At 40.9% G+C, this 23,285-nt stretch overlaps 1 protein-coding gene across 1 annotated transcript in view; it reads right to left on the reverse strand.

The window, feature by feature from the left end:
- Positions 1–23,285, reverse strand: part of MGAM2 (maltase-glucoamylase 2 (putative)) — a 76,515-nt gene that overhangs the window by 21,985 nt on the left and 31,245 nt on the right. Inside the window, 20 exon segments of the mRNA XM_057550439.1 lie at positions 549–687; positions 1,884–1,968; positions 3,493–3,519; positions 3,522–3,638; positions 4,450–4,512; positions 5,876–5,983; positions 7,250–7,378; positions 8,932–9,057; positions 9,505–9,617; positions 10,071–10,167; positions 11,070–11,238; positions 12,436–12,515; positions 14,501–14,550; positions 15,340–15,428; positions 16,293–16,417; positions 16,922–16,978; positions 17,913–18,005; positions 18,151–18,300; positions 20,310–20,426; positions 20,968–21,139. Coding sequence (XP_057406422.1) covers positions 549–687; positions 1,884–1,968; positions 3,493–3,519; positions 3,522–3,638; positions 4,450–4,512; positions 5,876–5,983; positions 7,250–7,378; positions 8,932–9,057; positions 9,505–9,617; positions 10,071–10,167; positions 11,070–11,238; positions 12,436–12,515; positions 14,501–14,550; positions 15,340–15,428; positions 16,293–16,417; positions 16,922–16,978; positions 17,913–18,005; positions 18,151–18,300; positions 20,310–20,426; positions 20,968–21,139 — 2,106 coding nt within the window.

Consider the following 23,285-nt stretch of genomic DNA (forward strand, 5'->3'; position numbering starts at 1 on the left):
AGAAGAATATGAGAGGCCACATATTTTTTGGTTCCATTTTTATAAAATGTCCAGATCAGGCAACCAAGTAGACGGAAAGCAGGTCAGTGGCTGCTGGTGCGCAGGGGGTGGGGACAGGGTGGGGAGTGCCTGCTGACAGGTGTAGGGTTCCCTCTGGGGGATGATGAAGATGTCCTAAAGTTTGATTGCTGTGACGGCTGCACAAATCTGTGAATATACTAAACACAACCTAACTGCTCACCGTATTTTTAAAATTGAAGTATCAATATGTTTACATTTAACATTGTACAAATTTAAGGTGTAAAATATGCTAATTCAGTACATTTACATATTGCAATACATTTGCCACTGTAGCGATAAACAGCACCTGCTCCGTTTAAATAGGTGAAATTAGCAACTTACTGGATCAATACACTTAAAGGTATTTTGGTTGCTTGGGCACCCATGCCTGATATTTTGACCGGCATCATGTAGATACAAGCACAGTATATATGACAAGGCAAAAGTAACCATGTGGAAGATGATCTTGCTGCCAATAACACACTCACTCGCACGTGGGTCTGGTCTGGGCCCACCCGTACAGGCTGTGCGTGTCATAGTGCCGCACCAGGGAGCCGTCAGGCAGGAGCTGCTGACTCTCCGTGCACAGGGTCTTGCTGCTCAGGCCCCTGTCCCTGGACTCCAAATCTGGGAGGAGATGCTGAGTTACTTCTTTAAAAATGTGATTTGCACATTCACTAGAAATGCCCATCACCTTGGTATTTCTCTTCTTCAATCAACAACCTTGTTACCAGTGACGGCTCCAATTTCAAGAATTTTTTGTCTATAAAATCAGTGTCCTGTGGCTTTTTAATTAATGAAGGGTAAGAACAGGGTATGGAGCCCAGAAAGGCACCCTTCTTTTTGCTCCAACACTGACGTTTATGGAGGGCGTCATAGCCCAGTTATGACACGATAAACTCTTTTGTTGTTAGGACAGTCTCTTCCGCTAGATGGTAATGTTCTCAAGGAATGGGTCTTACCTCAGTCATTGTATTGATATTAATGTTGCTAAATCTTTCTGATTTGTCAGCACTTGCCTGATACACAAATATTAAATTAAGGAAAGAAGGAGAAAAAAGGAGGAAGGAAGGAAGAAAGGGAGGGAGGGAGGGAGGGAGGGAGGAAGGGAGGGAGGAGATAGAGAGCAATAGGAAGCATAACTGTGACCCACACGTCAAGAAACTTGGATTCCAGAGTCCATCCCACGAATTACTGGTACAGTGCTTTTAATAAGTGAGTCACTTCCTTCCCTAGATTCCTGTAAGGTGAGAGAGCTCAACCTTCTAAGATACCTTTGAACCCAAGGTCCTATGATTCTCTGTTTCTGTTTGTACCACAGGACAACCAGGGAATGTCTTTCATGAAGTACCTGTGAACATGGGCAGAAGGAATGCAGGGGCTAGATTTCTGACCTCTAATCAAAAGAGCATGTGTGTGTGTGTGTGGTGTGTATGGTGTGTGTGTGTGTGGTGTGTGTATGGTGTGTGTGTGTGGTATGCGTGTATGTATGTGTGCTGTGTATGTGTGCTGTGTGTGTGTGTGGTGCAGTTGGGTAGGTGGGTAGTGTGTAGGGGGTTATTTGGAGTTTCAGCAATCAGTTCATAGTCATCTCTGTAATCAGATGCACATCATTGCTTGGTTTCTTTCATACCACATCATGTCATTATTTCTATGCTTGATTAGTTATTTATTTGCACTTATTCAAGGTTATTCTATTTGGGATTTTATGTCAGGTTGAAGAGTGTTTTTTTGCCAAAATTAGGCTTCACTTTGACAATAGAGGAAAATTTGCAGGGTTTTTGAGTAGGGAAGTAATTTGATGAAGTCATCATTTTGCATACATGGCACATAGGGTGGATTATTAAGAATGTTATCACTGCAGCCCCTGACAGATCCACTCACAAAGTTTGATGGTTCATTCATGTCCTGCAATGAGTTAGCAAAACAGATTCCGTCGTGTCAGAGGAATGTCACCCTTGCTATGGATGACACTGACAAGGTCAACGTCACATCAGCTGGTTGCTTCACTGACTCTGTGTAATCTCAGGCGTCGGCCCAAATGGACTTAAGAAGAGCGTTAAACTCCTAGTTTACCTGGCATTTCTAGACTCGTGAGGATTGTTTGATAGTGGCAAAATATTGAAATTATGCTGGAATCATGACCTAAGAAAATCTCCTCTTGATTCATCTCCCCACACAACAAACCCATCTTTGTTTTTCTCTGCGTGGACGACTCACTTTTTATCCGTGGCCTACGGTTACTATGATCTACTCTTTATCAGTAGCTTAGACTGATTCTGACCTCAGCATGGACCCAACACAAGGAGGAGTCTCTTGCTTTCTGCAGTAGACACAGTCCTAAGAAGCTGCAGGTAACTCAGAAACAAATCTGGAAATCAAATAATAGCTGCAGGGATTTATTACCTAAATGCAAGAAACAGCAATTCCTGAGGTGACTGCTCACTGCCTACTTTATCAGTAAAAAAGTTACATTTTTATATATTAGATTATCTTAAATAGGACATACTAAAAGGGAAGGCAGTTATTTAGAAGAACTGTTGGCTATATGAGGTATTCAGCTACCAGTTTCCCCCAGGTGGAACAAATACCACAAAGCTATCAGGATCTGTGGTCCTCAGAGCTACCCCCATCTCTTCACAGTTTGGATTAATCTGTGTCCTTTCTTGTGTCTGCTCTGTGCCTACCTATCCTGAAGGTGGCCCCAGGGCTGCCAGTGGGCTGAGAGGTTTGTCTCTGCGTGAATCGCAGGCTTCTTTCAGCCTGGCCCAGACCTGAGAAGCTCTTCAGAGCTGGCCCAGAATATGCGTGGGATCTCAGGCCACTGGACAGTGGAGGAGGAAGCTGGGACACTGATATCTTCCCAGCCCTAGAAAAACACAAATAGAGGAGCCTTTGAACACGTGTCCCAGAGACATCTCAGGAAGCCCTGCTCTTAAGCCCAACTGACGAGCATCTGAACAGGCCTTTGAAGCCATTTCCTCAGAGGAGTCTTACCAGTGCTCTGGTGAACATCTGTTTCCTCTGATTCGTGCCCTGCCCACCCCCGGCTCTACCCTGTATCACAGGATGGGCTCTCAGGCTCCCTTAGCATTGGCCTCTGTGTAGGTCTGGCCAATGGGAAGCACTGGCAAGAGGTTAGAGGGTGGGGCTAAGAGGAGCCAGGGTATTTGTCCCTCTTTCTTTCTCTGGCAGCATCTCCAGCGGTGGCACATTGCCTCCGTGGGCTCCGACTTCCATCAGGCAGTATGTCCCTGGGCAAACATGCGATCCTCTCTGCTCTTCCTGGTGGTCCCAGCACCTCAGTTCTGTAACAGCATCCTTCTCTTCCACTCCCGCAGCCCTAGCTCACTGCTTTGCTAGGCTCTGAATCGTCACCCCGTGTTCTGACTGCTAAATATTTCCAAAGAAAAAGCACTCAGGGTAACTTACAATCCACAGTCCATCAGACTTCAGGCTTCTGAAGGCTTCTTCTCTGGCTCTCGAGGGTTTCTGTAGAACTCTTCTATTTCCTTCTTCCACCAGGCAGCCGTGCTATTGCGCAAGAAGTCAGGAAAAGCAACGTGGGCTCTGTACAGCTGTAAGGGTGACACATGCTGTCACGTGGGGTCTCAGCCTGTCCAGGAAGGGGAGTGTGGGGACCAGGAAGGGGAGACCAGCAGGTATTTGTGCAAGGCACTGCCTACTCAGTGGGTGCCCTAACCTCAGGTCTGCAGCTGCGACTGCACAGGGTTTACTGTGGACACAAAGACATCAGGGAAGGTGACTTCATTCTCTATTTTCCTAGAAGGTTAGATAGGCTTAAGTCCCTTTTAAACATGGGATTTGTTTTACGACTGGGCATTTCATCATATGAACTGGAAAGTTAACCGTCAGTGTCTAAACAATCAAACTTCAGAGCACAGATGGTTTTTCTACACTGGCCAAATAAAGGAGATCAGTCATGCAGGGAAACACGAGTTGCAGCGTGGCGGGATGCTGGATGCCCTGGCCGACGTGGCATCAAGTGCTGAGTCAAGGCCATGACTCCTTTCAACTGGCTTACATTTTCTTTTACATGTAGACAATTCTTTAAAACCCAATCTGTTTGTAACCTCTCCAGTAAAAATATTCTAGACTCTGCTTCATTATTTTTCAGGCAACACTAAATTCAAACAAAACACAATCCATTAAAGATGTACATGTGAAGGTATTTCATTTACGATTTCCTTCTACACATTTCCAGTTTAGTTGTGTGTTGAGTTTTCCATTTGAGGATCTTTTTCTGCCAACAAATTACCAGTTGACAAGTACACTCAACTTAGAGCTACTTAACCAAACATCAGGATAGAACGTGTAAGTATCCAGATGTTTAGGTCCATGTAGACAAAAATCTGTGTGTAACTATACCTTAACCTGAGGTTCATGGTCAAGGGATCCATCCACATTCACATTGGGCAGATCTGTCCAAACCTAGAAAAAAAGAAGAAAAATTAAAACCTTTAAAAGGCATTGCACACAGACCATGAGATGTTTCACATGTTAGACATGCATCTCCATACAATTCTGGGGGATATTTGCCATTAATTAAATTGTAAAGTCTGAATATATGAAATTCTGTTAGGTTAAAATAGGTTGGGGTCTCTCAATTCATTCCATAAATTTTTTAAATTTTATTTTTTAATATAACTAAATCTGTTTTAAGCATATCCTCTGTAAAATCACTTTGCAAATGATTATTCATTTCTCGCTGCTATGCCTATCATAGACCTATAACAAATTTCCCCTTATAAAAAACAAACGTTAAGTGTGTGACTCTAAAGGAATACGATTGATTTCCGCTCACAACCCATAAACTTGGCCTCAATACTTTTAAGCAGCATCATGACTTACTGGGGACCCCAAGTATATGCAGCATTAAAATATCCATAGGATTAACCAATTTTATCTATAATTAGGACATTAACTATATACATTGATTAATTCATTCATTCAGCAAACACTTAGTGAGCATTTATATATGCCAGGCACTCTTCTATGATCTGTATCTGCTGAGGTTTAAGAAAGAAATAGTCCTGTTTTCTCAGAGTTCACAGATGGAACATAAGTGCTAAGTTGTATGCTATGCTCTCTGAGGGCAACAATATAGAAAAGGGAAAAAAAGGGAGAATGAAACTAGTCTTTGTATGCTTCCTGAGAGGGAATATTTAAGTTGGTCTTGAAGTGCAGACACTATTTGGGTAAACTGGGGAGGAAACATTCAAAGGCACAGTGAGCACAGCATGTACCCGGAGCAAGAGGAAGTAGCGTTGGATAATTACAGAGCAGTTTGAATCCTGGCTAAGAGCTACTGTCACTGGAGTCGGGAAGTTCACTTAAAATCTTGTTGCTGTGAATTGAACAATGAGGATGAGGCTTGAGTCCACAAAAGGGAATGAAAGGAGGTAAGAGAAGGAGAATAATCTGTAGCATTTAGTGATTTATTTAGATATTGATTAAGCATCCTGGGTCAAAGATGAGAGTGGGTGACTGGGAGATAGACTTCAAGAGTCATTCTCAAAGGGATTCTTTATGTTTGTTAAATGACCAGCTGGAACACATAAGGGGTGTGGCACTGGAATACTTCCAGACAATAAAACAAAGCTCACTGATATTTTAGAGGATTAGACCTGAAATCTTGGTCTTATTAATGTTTATTGAGCTAATCAGTATCAGATTTCTACTCATTCATAATTTGTAAGTTACCCAATATAGTTTGCCAAGATTTATTAAGAGCCTCTTTTAATCAAGACATTGTGATACTGATTAATTACAGGCACCTTCTCCCAAGCCTTACCTTTCCCCAGACAATATCACTGTTGTCTGGCCATTTGATGAACACGTTGTTTTCCTGCCCTCTGGTGAATGGGAGATACTGGGTCTCATTGCCAGAAATGGCTGGATCCTGCAATGAAAGGGTTTAAAACAGCAAACATGAGAAAAACATCCCCAAGAAAATTCCCCTCCAAATTTTTAACAATTCACAGCACAGAAAGAAATGGTGAACTTCAACACAACACCACACACATACACACACACACCATGGATAATTGAGAGCTAAAAGAATATATTGATGTTTCTCTATAACAGTCTTCAGGAAAAAAGTATGCTGATGTTTGAAAACAATTCCTGGAGATAAACCAGGTTAATAAGACATTACCCTCAAGTGGAAAAAACCAATTTACTGTGCTTCCACAGTGCAATAGCAATAGTCCTTAAGAACATGAAACGCCTTTCTTCTATTCTGTGGGCCAGCTTACCTATCTAAAGTGGCCTTCCCCATTCACTCCATCCCATACCCCCAACCGCTCTCTATAATAGTATCCTATTTCACAATTGTCATAGAAATTGTCACTACATATCTGAAACTATCTTTTTTTTAATGTTTATTTATTGGCTGTCTCCTTCCAACAAAATAAAACCCCTATAAGAAAAAGGATGTTTCTTATTTATTTAGATTATAAACACAAACACATACATTTTTTAGAACAGTGATTTTCAAAGACCCAGTGTATAATTAATACTTGAATGAACGAATGAACAAAAGTCAGAAAACAATGCTGTAATTTTTAAAAGCTAGAAGGGAGGGCGATTTGCAGGTAACTACTTCTGTGTTTGTCAAGATATAGCTTCCAATGTGAAATAATAAACTGGTATTCTGGATCTTAACTCAGTTGTTTGTGAGTTAAATTAAGAAGAAATAAGTCCCCTAAGCCTCACGATTGCTGAGTAATGGTAATGGTAACTTAAGAGGTTTTTGAACCCCTTAAGGTAAAGATAAGACTAAGATACAGCTATTCCCTCTGAGACGCAGCTTAAAACAGTGAAGCTCTTTTTTTATTTTTTTGCTGTATTTAGTGTTTCAGTCCATAGTTCTTCTAACTCTACCAAAAGAACAGTAATAATTAATTACATACTAGCGACACTCAGTTATGAAAAATAAATATTGCTATGTATCATCTTTTTAAAGCCATTTTTCATTTGTTCTTTCTTCCTTTGTTTATTTGCTTTTTAATACTTTTTTTTACATTGTAGATTCATAGGTAGTTACAAGTTACAAAAATGTTCAGGGAGATCTTACATACTTTTCATCCAGTTTCCCTCGGTGGTACTATTTTTGAACCATGAGCATAGAAACAGAAAACGGGATCTAATCTTTCTAAATACCTACCAGAATGAGAACAAATCTCATGCCATTTTTCTTCATTTGCTCAATCATGAGGCCAAGATTTTGAAAGCTGGGGCTGAGGGTGAAGTCCAGCTTCCGGTCCATGTAATCAATGTCTACATGCTGGACATGCTGAAGAAAGGAACAAGCAAGATGCTTGGGATCCTGCAGCAGGGGCTCCTCGGGGCACACGGACTGCTCGGCCAGGCTCCAGTACTGCTGCTTGCTGACCCCAGCCCAGGCCTCCCTGAATTTCTTATCTCAGTTCTCCCCTAGACTCACTTTTCAATTCCGCTGATGGAAACTGCTTTCTGATTCCTGCATCCAGCTCACCTGTCCCCATTCCTTCTCTTTCTGTTCCTCCAATTGGAATTCCCCCCATTCCTTCCCTCAATTTATGGCTTTTCCACTCTTCAAATTGCAAACTCGGTGAGCCTACCAAACAAAGGGTGGTTAAACGTTCAAGGGTAGAAAGCCAGACTTGCCTGAGAAACAGAAAAGATTGTATATCTGTTTCTTTTCTCCCCTCCAGTAAACCTGACTGAATTTATTCACATTTAGAACTACAGTATTTTATAGTTTTTTAGAATGTATATACTTCTGCCATCCCCATTTGACTGGATGATCCTTGAGATGAGAAGCTTGTCTTCCCTCTTCTCTATACCAGGTTTCGGCACGTGAAATTCACTCAATCCATGATTGTTGAATAATGGCTAAAGTGGTTAGTATTCAGTTGGGGGAAGAAAAGATGTTTCTTTTTAACCTGAAGGTGATAATCACCTGTATTGCCTTAAGACTCTAGGTAAAACTTGTTCAAGGGAGCAGAGATTTGTGCATAAACCAAAGCTTGGAAAAGAATGAACCAACACGTTATTAACATTAATTGTCAGTGAGGTAGATCTATGGATTTTCAAAAATCTTTTAATTTTCCTATCTTTTCTAATTTATGTTTAATAAGTATCTAGAATAGTAGTGTGTAAAAGGAAAAATTAAGCCTGGATGAATGTTTCAAATTATCTTTGATGAGAACATCATAACACTTTACTTTATTCTCAGCTTCCAATCATTAATTGTCCTCCAAAATCTCAGGAGGTGAATTGAGAACAAAGAGAATGCGTGATGAGAAACTGATCATTGTAAGAGGAGAAAGAATGTGCTATTTGTGGAATTCTGCCTGTTGAGAGCAAATGACTGTACTTCTAGGGGCTTATCTAGGGAACAGGTTGTCATTGCAGGATATGCTTACATGCATGTGTGTGTTTAGGAAAAAGTGAAGGCTTGCTTTTAACTTTCTTTCATATTGTCACTTTATACCCATCCTTTCCAAGAATAGCCACAGTACAATTTCCTAAAATGATCATAATCTTGAGATGATTTTCAAGTCCTCAAAGTCACACCTTAAAGCCCAGCCATGGCTACTGCAGGATACTCCTGCCAAGAGGCAGGAACAATGTCCCCCAAGCACACCTCAAACTGCTGAAGGATTTATGCAACTCTCAATTTGGAACACTTGATTTAAAAGGGTAGCATGAAATAAATTTAAAAAGCAATGTTTCCTAACTCCACAGCTATGTTTTCTTTACACCAAAGTAGTCATCGGTAATTTCTATGAAGATTTTTCAATCTATAATTAGCCACAAGTTCCCACAACTAATTAAACCACAGACTGAGTGAGGGTTTCATACGTAGGGAATCTGAGCTGCCATCATTGCATTATACAAATTGGAGATTTCAGCATCATTCTGGTATCCATAGCGACTCAGCTGGAATCCCAGGGCCCAGTAGGGAATCATTGCTGGCCAACCAATCAACTAAAAGAAAAAAGAAAAATGGATCTAAGTAGGCTTCTTTGGAAAGAAAAGATGACTGGCTTATACTAGAAGCAACTTGAGCTCTTCTATGAAGCTGTCTGATCTAAGAGGCCTCACTCAAGAAAAATAAAGTCAAAAAAACGCAGAATGATAGAAAGTCTCCCTATATTCTACAGCATCCACTCTAGGAAACCTGAGAACTCAGTGATTATCACTGATTAGAGATTCTTAGAAAGGCTATTTAGCAAATAGTTAAGAGAAGTATGGGATGTCAGTATGCCTTTATAGCCCCTGAACACTAAATCCTGACTTTCAAAAAGACAGTAATAATGTAGTAGGGACACTCAAGGGCCTTAAGAAAAAACAAATGGCCTTTCTCAGTGCTAAGAACATGGCAATACCTAACAAACACTGGATGATTTATCAATGGATAGAATAACTTCCAACCTCCGTGTATTGCTGAGTCACAAGCTCAGGGGTTGGCCCCCAAACCATATAAAAGTCCAAAATCCCTCCTGTGGTGTGGTATGTCAAGGCAGGAGTAGGCTGGAATGCCACATCTGTAAAACAAGTAGAAAAAAAAAGATAGAAGATGAGGAGCATCCTTGGAACTGTAAATCACCCAGATAGGGAATCTGCCCTAAAATTTGCTACTTTCACTCTCTTACTTTAATGCCCACCTCCTCTAGAAAGTCCTCTCTCATGCAGTGGAATCAGAGATGGATTTTCAGGTACCTCAAACATAATCTCAGTCTCAACATCTTATATTACTCTGTGAAAGAGAGCTGAAGTGTCACAGTAAAATAAGGTCATACAAGAGTAGGGACAATGTTTAGTCAAAATTGTACCCCTAATACCTGGCCTAGCGCTCTTAGTAAAACTTGAAAAATGAACGAATGGAAGGTCATTTCTCTTGCCCTTGAGTTTCTTTATTTCTATTGATATTCCAGATCCCAAAAAAAGGGGTCACAGCTCTTTATGGTGGTACATGGGGGAACATGTCTCTGTCTTACCCATGGCATTACTGTTCAGCAGGAGCACTCCATGGTCATTGCCATCCTCCTCCAGTGCCAGGTAGTAGGGGTGGACACCATAGGAATTCTTCTTGTACTGGGAGAGTCGTGGGGAGTGTAGGTGGGTAATCAAAAAAAGAAAATCCAAGAAATAATTTTCACATCATAACCCAAACAGCAAACTCCTACTCAGTACTGAAGATTCAGTACAATGTCATGTCTTTTGTAGACTTCCTTGACCCTTCCCTCCATCCCAAGTAAAAACCTAAGTGCCCTCTCCCCCTATGCCTTCCCTGTTTATTATTATCTGATTCTATTATAGCACCGATTACATTGTGTTACCATTATTTCTGCATCTCTCTCTTTTACTAGCTTACAAGCCTCTGGAGAAAAAGATAGTGTTTTATTAAATAAAACAATGTCTTATTCTATGTGTGCCTGACACGTAAAACATATTAAATAATAGTTTATGAAATAGGGGCTTCCCTGGTAGCACAGTGGCTAAGAATCCACCTGCCAATGCACAGGACACGGGTTCCATCCCTGGTCCAGGAAGATCCCACACGCTGCAGAGAAACTAAGCCCGTGAGCCACAACTACTGAGCCTGCGAGCCACAACTACTGAAGCCTGTGCACCTAGAGCCCATGCTCCACAACAAGAGAAGCCACCACAATGAGAAGCCCGTGCACTGCAACGAAGAGAAGCCCCCGCTCACCGCAGCTGGAGAAAGCCCGCGCACAGCAATGAAGACCCAACGCAGCCAAAAAATAAATAAATATTTTTTTAAAAAGTTTATGAAATAAGTAAAATCCATAGTCCATAGGAAATAGATATAAATAGTTTAGGGCAGAAGAGAAAGAAGACCATAACATATGGTGTATTTCATCTGAGAGCAGAATGTATCAATATAAGGTGGAGCTGATGAATACATGGGCATAGGGTTTAAAATAAATTTACATAGAGAGAAACTAGTGATAATCTTATTCTTCTGTGCTTACCGCTGGTGGCTCATCTCAGGCAAACATTCCCCACATGTTCCAGCTTATGTTTCCTCTGAAAGTTGTGTGCTCGGTTTCCCCAAAGCCATAGAGGTACTGAGAGGGGAGGCGCGTGGAGATGGAAAGGAACACGTCATTGAAGGTGAAGCCAGGGAGCTGGGAGTCCCAACTGCAACACAAGGGCAGACGTCAGTTCAGAGCTGGGCACAGGCCAGCGTAAACACGGGCTACACGGGGATGTCGAGCTGATTCAGAAACTTCCTGAGTGATTGCACATGTGGATCCACGTTCAAAGACTGTGAGATGACCCAGGTGATAACAATGGCCAAAATTCACTGCCAAGGTCCTGTGTTTGCATTTTTATCTGTGCTCTGTCTTTTGCAAGACTGAGAACTCCATTACTGGATCATGAGCTCCTTGAGGACAAGGACCACATCTTCCTCATCTCTGTATTTCTACTTCTCTTTGCCTGCCATATCAGCTTGAATAAATGTATGAATAAATGGATAAGGTAGAAGCAAATTTTCCAATAGAAAACGTGCAACTCTTAGAATGACTTTTCTGGATTGGCCAAAGAACTTCTTACCAAAGAAGGTAACAGACAGAAAGTCAGACGTACAGTCAGAGAGAGCTGAAGGCACATGTGCACACACAGGTGACAGTTTCTACACGGATGGGGAACTTCAGCCCCAGGCAAAATCCAGAACTTCACTGCATTCCACTCAGCAGCAGGATAAGGCGTGAGAGATGACAGCTCCTTTTGTGCTTAACATTGTGAAAAGGCTTTCAGTCTAAACTCTCAATAGAAGCAAAGGCTGTAAGAAGCCATTTCACTCTCCTCAGAACCTTTGCCCTTCTCTCTTGCCTCTTCTGTTATTATTTCTTAATGAGGGTATATAGAACTGATTTCTATATGGTTATCTGTTGTATTTATTAAATTGAGTTTCCTGTTCTACTTAACGAGAGCAATGAATAGAACATGTATTTTCCTTCCTCTAAAAACAAGCATCACTTAATTAGCTTTTTTAAACCTTTGATCAATTAATTTTTCTTGTTAAGGACTAATAGAAAATAAAATCCTTATTGAAGTCGGGGCAATAGATACACTCTCTGTTTAACATATTTACATAGAGTCTCTAAGATTAATATTTCACTTGCATTAATGAGAGCCACTGTAATTAGATCTAGAACTACTCTAGTTAGAACCAAGTAAACTGTGCTTACATCGCAGTGCTGGAGCTTTTTGCTGGAGCAAGCCAGTTGTCTCCGTGACCGCCCAAAGTCAACAGAGCAAGGGCAAGCTGGCTGTCAGAAGCTCAGGCCACCGCTGCCGGCAAAGGCAACACAGGACGGAACAAAATCCCACCTTTGTTGAATGAGTGTAGACAACATTTGAAATGGAGGTGGCAGCATTATTAAGGAAGACAGTAAAATTAGTAGGTTCCTTGTCCATTCCCAAGATTATGATACCTGTAAATGTGAGGTTGTCGGGGTCCATATAATTATTATTTATAATCTTTGCCTGTAGACGGTTCTGGGGGAAAAAAAGTCAGTTTAGAGACCAGGTATATCACATTCTAATTGTGCCCAAATACCACTCTGTATCTTTCTTCCTGAGATCCTAAGAGATCCTTTACCTCTGAGGTTCTAAATGGTGCCAAGAGATGGTCCCCAGAGAATTTTTCAAGCGCGACTCTTAACAGTCTTTTTGTACTCTTTTAGTAATGTTATGTGCTTGCTTTGGTTTACTGGTTATTTATTGGTTCTATTACTCAAAATATGTTCCTGACATCATGGAATTTTCAAGCAGACAAGATGGGTACTCACAAAGCAAACAAAAAGACACAAATACACACAGAGACCCATGGGCACACAAAGGTATAGACATACACATACACACAAAACAGTGCCCAAATAATTTTTTTTTCTTTTAACAATAATGATGATAGCTAAAATTTATGAATGCTTAACTGTGTGCCAGGTACTGTGCTAAGCATTTCACATGTATTATCTCGTTCAATTCGCACAGCAAACTATGAGTTTGAGGCTGTAGTGATCCCCACTCTTCAGATGAGGAAACTGAAGCCCAGGTAAGTTAGATAACTTATTCAGGGAACCACAGTTCAAAAGTGACAAAGTTGAGCTATGACAAAGAAGGTAGAACTGAAGACTGAAGAAAAAAAGGGACACTTTGATGTTTAAAAAGATTAGGCCTCCCACAAATATATGCCCAACTGATTTTTTGCAAAAGCAATGCAATGGAGAAAGGACAGACTTTTCAACAGATGGTACTGCAGCCACTGGACATCCATAGGCAAAACATGAAATTCAACCTAAACCTCAAATCCTATATAAAAATTAACTCAAAACTGGGAGTTTCCTGGCTGTCCAGTGGTTAGGACTTGGCACTTTCATCGTCATGGCCCGGGTTCAATCCGAGGTCGGGGAACTAAGATCCCGCAAGCCACGCAGCCAAAAAAAAAAAAAAAAAAAGTTTTTTAATTAAAAACATTAACTCAAAATAGATAATAAACTTAAACGTAAAAGTAAGACTATAAAAATTTTAGGAAAAAAATAGGAGAAAATATTGAAGAGCTATAAAGAGTTCTTATACTAGACACCAAAAAGAATGATCCATAAATGGAAAAAATGATAAACTAGACCCATCAAAATTAAAAATTTTTGCTCTGTGAAAGACTGTGTTAACTGGATGAAAAGAGCAGCCTACAGACTGAAAAAAATATTTACAAGCCATATATCCAAGAAGGGACTGGTTTCTAAAATATATAGAGAACTTTCAAAACTCTCAAAAATAAGCCAAACAACCCAATTAGAAAATGGGCAAAAGAACTGGATAGACATTTTACTTAAAAGAATATACAGCTGGCAAATGAAAAGGTACATGAAAAGATGGTCAACATCATTAAACACCAGAGAAATACAAATTGAAACCACATGAGATATTGCTACACCTTTATCAGAATGGCTAATTTTTTTTTTTTTAATGTGACAACATCAAATGCTGGTTTTGATGCAGAGAAACTGGGTGACTCTGGAAAGGAAGGCCATGATGGAAGAACCTCAGAAAGGTACTGCACACCTCATCACCCCTGACCCACACGTCCTACACACTCACAACCCCTCAAATAAGGACATATCTTGGAAGCCCAGACTCAGCATATAAAACTCAAAGGCAATAATTTATTTTTCCAGAAAAAAACAAGTTCTTCACCAAACTCATACTGATTTTCTATAGGCTTATGTATCTAACACAGATTAAAAATTTCATTTTAACATTAATGCTTTCTGGGACCATGGCAAAGAGGCACTGCCCTGAGTCCACAAGACCAAGCATCTACGGCAAACCCAAAACTCAAAAAGCAGTCACAGAAAAGAACATGCACTGTGGGTTCCTCAAAAGCAGTACTTACAGAGGTGACAGAAAAATCATACAGAATATAATTCTTTTTAGTTACAGCATCTAAAAGAGAAAGATGGAAGAGGGTTGGTTGCTACAGGAAGCAGAGCAGCTGGGCGTGTTCTTCTCTTCCCTGGGAATGTCTCTGCCACCTAGTTCTGCTCACCCAAGTTCTACCTGTTTTTGCGAATCTCCACAGAGGTTCCCTGGACCACTTCAACCCCCAGCAACTGCTCCCTCCTCTAAACCCCATGGCACTTGTTGTACCATTTTGTCGGCATTTAAAATACTTTGACTTGCATTTGTAATCATCCACATGCCCTCTATCTTGCTGGACCAGGACTTGCTCAGGGCAATGTTTATGTCCTATTCATCTTTATATGCCCTGCACACAGCACAATAATAAATAGCCAATAAATATGAATAAATGCTAATTCTATATAGGGCAGGATTTTTATATAATGAGACCAGAGGCTTATGTGAGGTATTTATATGGAAATCTCACAGTGGAAAAACACACTAAACAAATTAGATACTTGCCCTTCAATAGCCACCAAGGCACTATTTTACAAATCTATTAATAAAATGTGTTATTTGGCATTAATAATGACACCCAGAGAAAAGAATAAACTAAATCCAATAATGTCTTGCTTTGGTAGAGTCAATAGCATAGAAGTTGCTCACTTGAGGTCTATTTTAATGCATGTGCTTGGCTAACGGGACTTTAAGAATAAATTAATTCTAAGCTACAGAAATTAGTATCGGTGATAACAGGGTTAGTGCCCTACTGGGCAGCCTGCAAAGACTAATTTTCACTGAGAAGCACAGTGATGGTACCATTAGGACGTCTACCTTTAGAGACACCATCATCCCAGTACAGCTCTCCCTTTGCTTCTCTCTTATAGTCCAAGGCAATGATGAGTCCCGTGGTATTCTTCCGACTGTAAAAGAGCAATTCTCAGTTTCAGAGAATGAAGAAGGGATAGAAAGAACGATGTTAAACCAGTTCCCTTCATGCCACAGGGACAGACAGTATTAGAGTCAATCCCAGATACTGAGTAGATACTGACTCTGTCTGAAAACACAGAAGCAGGGTGTGGGTGAACGCAGAGGTTAGTAGTGAATGAGCATGAGAAGAACAGTAGAAGGCGGTAGTCCCTCCTGAAAACTGGGTTTGTGATAATACTAACAACTAGCACTTACTGGGTGCTTACCAAGTGGAAGACACTCTTCTATGTGTCCTATATACATTAAATCATTTCTATATTTCATTTGACCCTCTTAATAACTCCACAATGTTGAACTACCATCAACTCCAGTTTACTAATGATGAGCAGAAACACAGAAAGTAAGTTGCCCATGGTAACACATCTGTAACGTAGTAGAGCTGAGGCTTGAACCCAAACTTTCTGGCTCTTGACCTTGAACCTATGTTGACTTTCATATGGTAATGCTTATCTCCTGTTTAACTTGCATTCTCTCATTCCTAAAGGAATCTACTTGAGAACAATTTCCGACCCCAGGGGAATCCTCACACGTGATTATTTTGACTCTTTTTCTAATCTGATGCAATCTAAAAGTGAAAGACAATGGGAATGTAAAGGAACCAAGGCTACATTTATCCCTTGCTTAATGAAGACTAAGATGCCAATTTGGGGCCGACCTTGAAAGGAAGTGAAGAAGATTACTGACTGGAGATGTTTTCCCTTAGTTTATCCAATTTTAGTCCCTATTTGCCTCTCCCATAACACCCTGCCCCTTAAGAGCACCGGAGCAGTCACCCCTCAGAAGGGTGAGGAGCTCACCTGGTCTCTGCGGTTGTGTTTGGTTGCTGGGTGGGAAAGATGCAGCCCCCTCACAGGTGAAGTCCTATCCTATCACCTGGCAGCAGCATCTCCACAAATTGTTTCCTCCATTCTATGGCTACTCCCTAACCAACAAAAGGAAAAAAGATCAGATAATATGTTGCTTGGGCTAGGAGTGACCTTGGAAATTATCTAGTTCAGTTGCCTCATTTTAAAGAAGAGACAAATAGAGACCCCTCCCCCTCAAAGTGAAGTGACTTGCCCAAGGCATATAGGTAATAGCAGAGCCAAGACTCCAACCTACCCTATTTCTTTACATTATACCATGCTGTGGGTGATTCCACAACTGGCCTTTAATCCTCTAGGTCATCACACCCTAAGGCCCATTACTAGTCCCGATAGCTGCATAGTAGCCAGGTTGATATAATGAAAATTGCCATAAACCTACCCCAGTTATTCAAATTATTTCATTGTACCTCTGGAAAGGCCTTCTTCCCAGGAAAGTACCCACAAGCAACTAAATGTAAAACCTAGTACTATTATCCTACCCCGAGCTCCCAAGACTGCTTCCTTAGAATTGCTCTCTGCTAGAGGCAGGTCTCTGAGCCAACCAGGGCTGCCTCACTCACCGTTTCATAGTCGCACCAGATGGCGGCCAGTATATGTGCTTTTGTGTGGTCCACACCCTAGGGAAACAACAATAATGAGCAACACCGGCACACCCCTTTACAATTTACACAACACCTTCCCACGTGGTGGCATGTGCTCATCTCATCGATCCTGAGAGATAGTTGGGATCATCCCATGCTACAAGTAAAACACAGATACTCAGAAAAATTGGGCAGATTACCCAAAGCAGACCTGTTCCTAGAAATAAAGTTTGTTTTGCTTGGAGGCTCCTGAGAGAAGCAGAGGAAGTTTACTCCCTGAGTTACCTGTGTAATCTGACAGATGGGAGGAGAATGAAGCAGCTAGGCCCCCAGGTGAGCCTTGCAGGGGGACCGCTTGCTAGTTAGCAGGACCTGCCATGAGACGTTGGGGCTGAAATGTCAGCTCCAAGGGCCTGTGACGTGAGTCTGGGCCATCTCTCATGTTTATAAATGGATCCGCATAATCCTGACCCCGCCCTACTCTTCCCCACTCACCCCTGCCCCAAGTCACACTTAGGAAGGGTAGGTGTGGTCCTTTATACCGGGACTCCAGAGTATCACCCTCCCCTTGCCCAGCAACTCTCTCTCCCTCCACTCTCCTCTCCCCACCTCTTCTCTTTCTCCACCCCAACTTTAGGAGCATATCCCCTCTGGTCAAAGGGAAGCACAGACAGATGGCCAGCCCAAACTCACAGGCATTCAAAGTCCCCATCAATACCATGGCCACATGCTTAAGGAAACAAGCTTTAAGGTAATTTTGCAAAATGGGGATTGTTTTGCTTGGCAGTGAGGTCAAGAATTACTATTTTTCAAATTTCCAAACTTTCACGATCTCTCTCTCTCTCTCTCTCTCTCTCATTTATACTCATATTTAAACGCAGCCACAGATACTCAGGACCCAGCTTATTCAGCTATAGAACCAGAAGAACAAGTGTGAGCGTTCACCCCATTGTTTAGATTATAAACACACTTTGTATAAAACAGGCGTGATGAGGAGTCCAGGCCCCCAGAGGAACTGCTTGTGCACCTCCAAGGTAGCTGGGTCCTGGTAGAACTTGGAAAACTGAGAAGGCAGGTGAAGTACCAATACAGGACAGCAGCACATTGTATGGCAACAGGGTCCTAACTAACCTTGTTGCTACTAACAAGGTAAGTGAAATTATGGTCTGAAAGGGATTCTTTGCAGGTCAGGAAGCTTACTCATGGACGAGGGGCCTTGCTACAGTCTCCCCCAGGGTATGAGCTCGGTAGAAAAGGGTGTAGAGATAGGGTAGCAGGGTGTAGCGGATGTTCAGATAGTGTCTGGAGGAATTCAACAGCATATAGTTGTTTTCACTAAAGGCAGCAGGATCCTGGTCCTAGAAGGAAATGTAAGCAATTACTAAATATTTCCATCAAATTTTTAAAGTTCCCTTATGATAAGAAGCTTTCTCAGATGACAGTAATCATATTTCCCAATTTGGAGGATGTCAAAGCATTTCCAGAACTGAAAGGATCTTGGTTCTGCTCTTTCATTTTACAGATGAAAAAAATAGTATCAAAGATTACATGACTTTCCCAATGTAAAATTGCAAGCAAGTGGCAGAGTTTAAATTTGACACATCTGCCAGTCTATGACAGCCTCAGGGTGAAAAAGAAGCCCACAGAAGTTGCCATGGAGATAAAGGGGTTATAGTGGGCCCTGCTCCCTCTAGAGCTCCTCCAATTTATGTTATTTATTAAGGTTTCTGATAATACTTCATTTGGCATATAACACAATAAAGTTGTAATACTACGAAAAAAGAATTTGAAACCCATTGCCTTAAGCCGCATTGCCTACCACCATGATCTGCAATCCATCTCTCCCTTTCCTTACACTTTTAGAAATTTGAAATTTTAAAATTTATGCCTAGTTTTGTCTGTAATGTTTTCACCATCAAAATATGTTTTATTTTCTCTATTCCAAAGACAGTGACCTCTATTTGTTCTTCAATATACCATGTGCAAAAAAATTCATGAGGGCAGTTTTTAGCAGATTTTATCAAAGAGCAAAGAAAGAACGCTTTAGATGGGAGATCTAATTTTCTTAGGCCCCAGAAACAGAAATTTCCCATTAATGATGGGCATTCATTATGTTCATTTTCATTGTAATTGGAAAGATGTAAAAGAACCCTTACTCACTCCTGGTATTACCATAAACATCTCCTTAAGAGGGACTTTGACTAAATGTCCATCGACAGAGGAATAGGTAAAGAAGATGTGGTACATATATACAATGGAATATTACTCAGCCATAAAATAGAACGAAATAATGCCATCTGCAGCAACATGGATGGACCTAGAGATTGTCATACAGAGTGAAGTAAGTCAGACAGAGAAAGACATATATCATATGATATCACTTATATGTGAAATCTAAAAAAATGGTACAAATGAACTTATTTACAAAACAGAAATAGAGTCACAGATGTAGACAACAATCTTATGACTACCAGGGCGGGGGGAAAGGGGGGAAGGGATAAATTGGGAGGTGGGATTGACATATACACACTACTATATATAAAATAGATAACTAATAAGGACCTACTATATAGCACAGGGAACTCTACTCAATACTCTCTAATGACCTATATGGAAAAATAATCTAAAAAGAGTGGATATATGTATAACTGATTCATTTTACTGTACAGCAGAAACTAACACAATATTGTAAATCAACTATACTCCAATGGAAAAAAAAGAATGTAGGGGGAAAGGAGACTCACACTACTAGGTGAAATGTCAATTTTACAGTCTTTCTGGAAAACAGTCTAGCAACATCTAATTAAATTTAATATACTTTTAAAAAAAAAGAGGGACTGTGAACCTATAGCTATATACTTGCCCATCAAAAATATGACTTTATATAGGATAAAAGCATGATGAGTCATGAGAAGCAGTGGGGGTGATTTCCCAAACCATTCATAGAAAGAGAATGTGTAACAAGGTGAAAAAAACGTTCAGGTCACTGGCCTGTCCCTCCCTAAATCCTTCCTCCCTGCTCTCCCTTATCTTGGAGGAGTTTCTCTTGTATTAACTGAAGTAAAACACCAGTGGACTCCAATTTTCTCATCTTATGTAAGGTGATAACAGAAGCGATAGCAGTACCATAGACACTTTAACAACAACCTTTGTTGGTGAGTTTTCAACAATGGAACCATTCAGTTATATACATTCCATTCCCCATATACCCTCATCCTGATACCCTGCTTTTGAAGCCTATCACCCAAGATTTATCTATTCTGCTCCTGTACTTAGGGCCACCCTGTAGGATTTTCTTCAATCCCTCTTTGAGTACAAGTAGATCATACAATCCAAGAAGTTTCCATCACTTCTCTTGGGACCTTACCCTGAACTCAGGCCCATTGTGATTCCTCGATAGTGGATGAAATGCTCCAAGCTGCATCCACCTTCTGCAGAGTTCCTCTGGGACATTTTCTGTATAACCACAGATGTTGGCACCTACCTGGAGAATTAGCACACATACAAGCACAGTGGTCAGTGAGAGAGGAGAAAGCATTGACTGTGTACCTATATGATAAGGAAAAAAAGCATCTCTTACTCCCATCCTTCCATGTTTAAGGAAGTCCCAGGATTTCAGGGAAAGTCTTCAGCCAAATGGGAGAAGGAAGCAAGTATGCATCAGGAATCTACTGACAAGAGGAAGACTGATTATTGTATTAAGGGCTCTTCCTCAATATTCAGCGTCCACTTTCAAACTCTGGTATTTACAGATGTTCTGCTGATGAGATTTTTCTGTGATAGTAATACATTTTACTCATGGTGTCTCCTTCCTAACTTCAGAGTCCATGAATGACAATCCAATGATATAGTTTTACCATCCGACCTTCAGAAGGCAGCTTACACGACACATAAAAATTAGTTTTTCCAATACATATCACAGTGAAATATATTCTCCTTGGTTTTCAGACACCCTCAAAGACTGGTAATGAAAACAATGTCAAAGGACAAAGGGTGAAAGCTCCTTGGTTGAGAATGAAACTCACCATGGGGATGCCGAATAGGCTGAACTCCAGGATACTGGGGATGGACCATCGGAGATCATCCCGTCGGGCTGCATTGTCCCCCAGCCAATGAGCAGCATATTTGCCAGATCCAGCAAAAGTAGAACGGGATAAGATGAATTTTCTTTTCTTGGGGAAGATATTCTCCATGGCCCTGAAAGGAATACAGTCAAGGGAGCTGTGAATGTCTAGGACTCACCTATACCCAGGGCAGTAATGGGCTTTCCAACCAAACTCAGAAGGAACACCAAAGTATCATGAATCAGGTAAGCACATAAGTTTAGCATTTTTAAGAGCTTCTTTCCCGCTTTTGGATAAAGTTTCAGATCTCACATGACAGTACAAACCTCTACAGTCCTTCCCCCCAAGGAATTTCTCTAGACCCCTGTCCTCTTGATTATCTTTTCTCTATCTTGTTGGATCTGGTTGTGCTTTGCCCTTTGGGTCAAAAATACCCTGGAACAATGTTGTGGGTTCTCGGCCCAACCTTCTCCCTCTAGACAGAGTTTTCCCAGTGTCCCTTGGTTCCATGCATTGCTGCTCATCAATAATCCTGTTCAGCACAACACCAGCTCAGGAACCTGTACCCGCTGCTTGCCCAAGAAGAGAGTTTGTACACCAGCTGGGCTCCAGGCACCTGGGTTCCTCTGAAGCTTCAGAGCTTATTATTAGCAATCCCCAATATTAGAAAATTGTAATCTATGCAAAAACAGCAACAATATTAATTGAAATGAGAATGACAAATGAAATGTCATATGAAATGACAAGTGAAATGTCAAGGATGACATATGACACCCTTTATCAAGTTAAAAACAAAGAAAATATAGAATATTTTCATTGTATTACATATAAAATATTACATATCAAATAAAACTCTACAGAAAAGAAAGCAAAGGAATTAAAAACAGAATTCAGAAAGATAATTGCTTCAGGATGCGGGGATGGGGTGGGATAACATATAGTTAGATGTAGGTTATGTTCTTTTCTTATTCTGCACACTCTTTTACATTGATACTTTACTAAAAGGCCTCTGCCACCCTTCTCCTTCCACACTAAACAGTTCACACCTTCCTTTAGATTCCAAAATTGAACAATAATACAACTACAAGATAGTAACACTTGAGCCACAATTGCTGCTAGCTCTCTGCAAGCAAGCTCTTCTATCCTTCCTTTCAATACATGGTCTGAGAAAAGGGTACCACCAGGCACCAGGTAATTCCTCACAGACACTAGCACAACCACCAATGCTTCCCTGCTTCATATTCCTAAGGATTTTATGGAGAGTCTATAAATGCAGAGTGACTTATAATGACAAAAGGGAGAAAATTCTGAATTGGAAGCCTGGTTTATGAAAGAGAAGTGTTCCATTCTGACAATTTAATGACCAAAAAATGGGGGATTGGAGGAGAGGACCTACTCTTCAACTCTCATCCTCATCTCTCCTTTGGTATAGACTGGCAGATACTTTGCCTTTATTACTGCTGGCTAGAGGGTTTACTGCATTCTGCAATCATCAGTCACGAAAGAAACACATTTAGCTTATAGTGTGAAACTGAAACAGGGGTGAAGTTATCTGCGGTTACAGTTTACTTAGAGGTGGGCCATTATGGTAACACAGATGAGATAACTGTTTTTTCCAGCTCAGAGATAAAACCTTATTCAGAGATCCTTAAATTTTTCTTTTCCATCCCTCAGGTTTGACCTATTTATGGTCAGGTTCTGATTTCTGAGAGGATCTGGCCTTCTGCTTTCAGCCTAGGCGGAGGTGAATTTCATCCTTTGGGTAGATCAGTAACTTCTGTCCCCAAACTGGACTTCCAGCTAAGGTGGAGTCAAATATTCATCAGATCTAAGACTTTAGTTCTCCAGATGCCCAGATCCCACTGAATGAAAGACTTACCTGGTTTTTAGCGAACTTTGCCTCCCGCCCAAAGGCCAAGTTATGGTTATTTCCACTGTTCTCTGGGAATTTAGGCCATTCTGCCTGACCCAGGGAAGTAAGAAGGGTACCTACTACTTTCTCAGTCATAGTTACCTTTTAACTATTAACCATAGCTAGTAGAATGTATTAATCAGCCCCATCGTGATGTTATAGCACTTTGCTACATGGAGACACTAGCAATAAAGCAATTTAAACTCTCTTTCCCTCTTCCTGCCCTTCCTTACTTTTCCTTTCTGCCCTGGCCATTTATCCACTCTCCCTCTTACCTTCCATTCTTAGACAGACGCATCGAAGGGTCCAGATAGATCAGAACAGGAAGGGACCATAGAAAACATTAATTCAAGTCTCTCATTTGAAA

The sequence above is a fragment of the Balaenoptera acutorostrata genome, chromosome 7 (assembly GCF_949987535.1).
Source record: "Balaenoptera acutorostrata chromosome 7, mBalAcu1.1, whole genome shotgun sequence".
Taxonomy (NCBI): Eukaryota; Metazoa; Chordata; class Mammalia; order Artiodactyla; family Balaenopteridae; genus Balaenoptera; species Balaenoptera acutorostrata.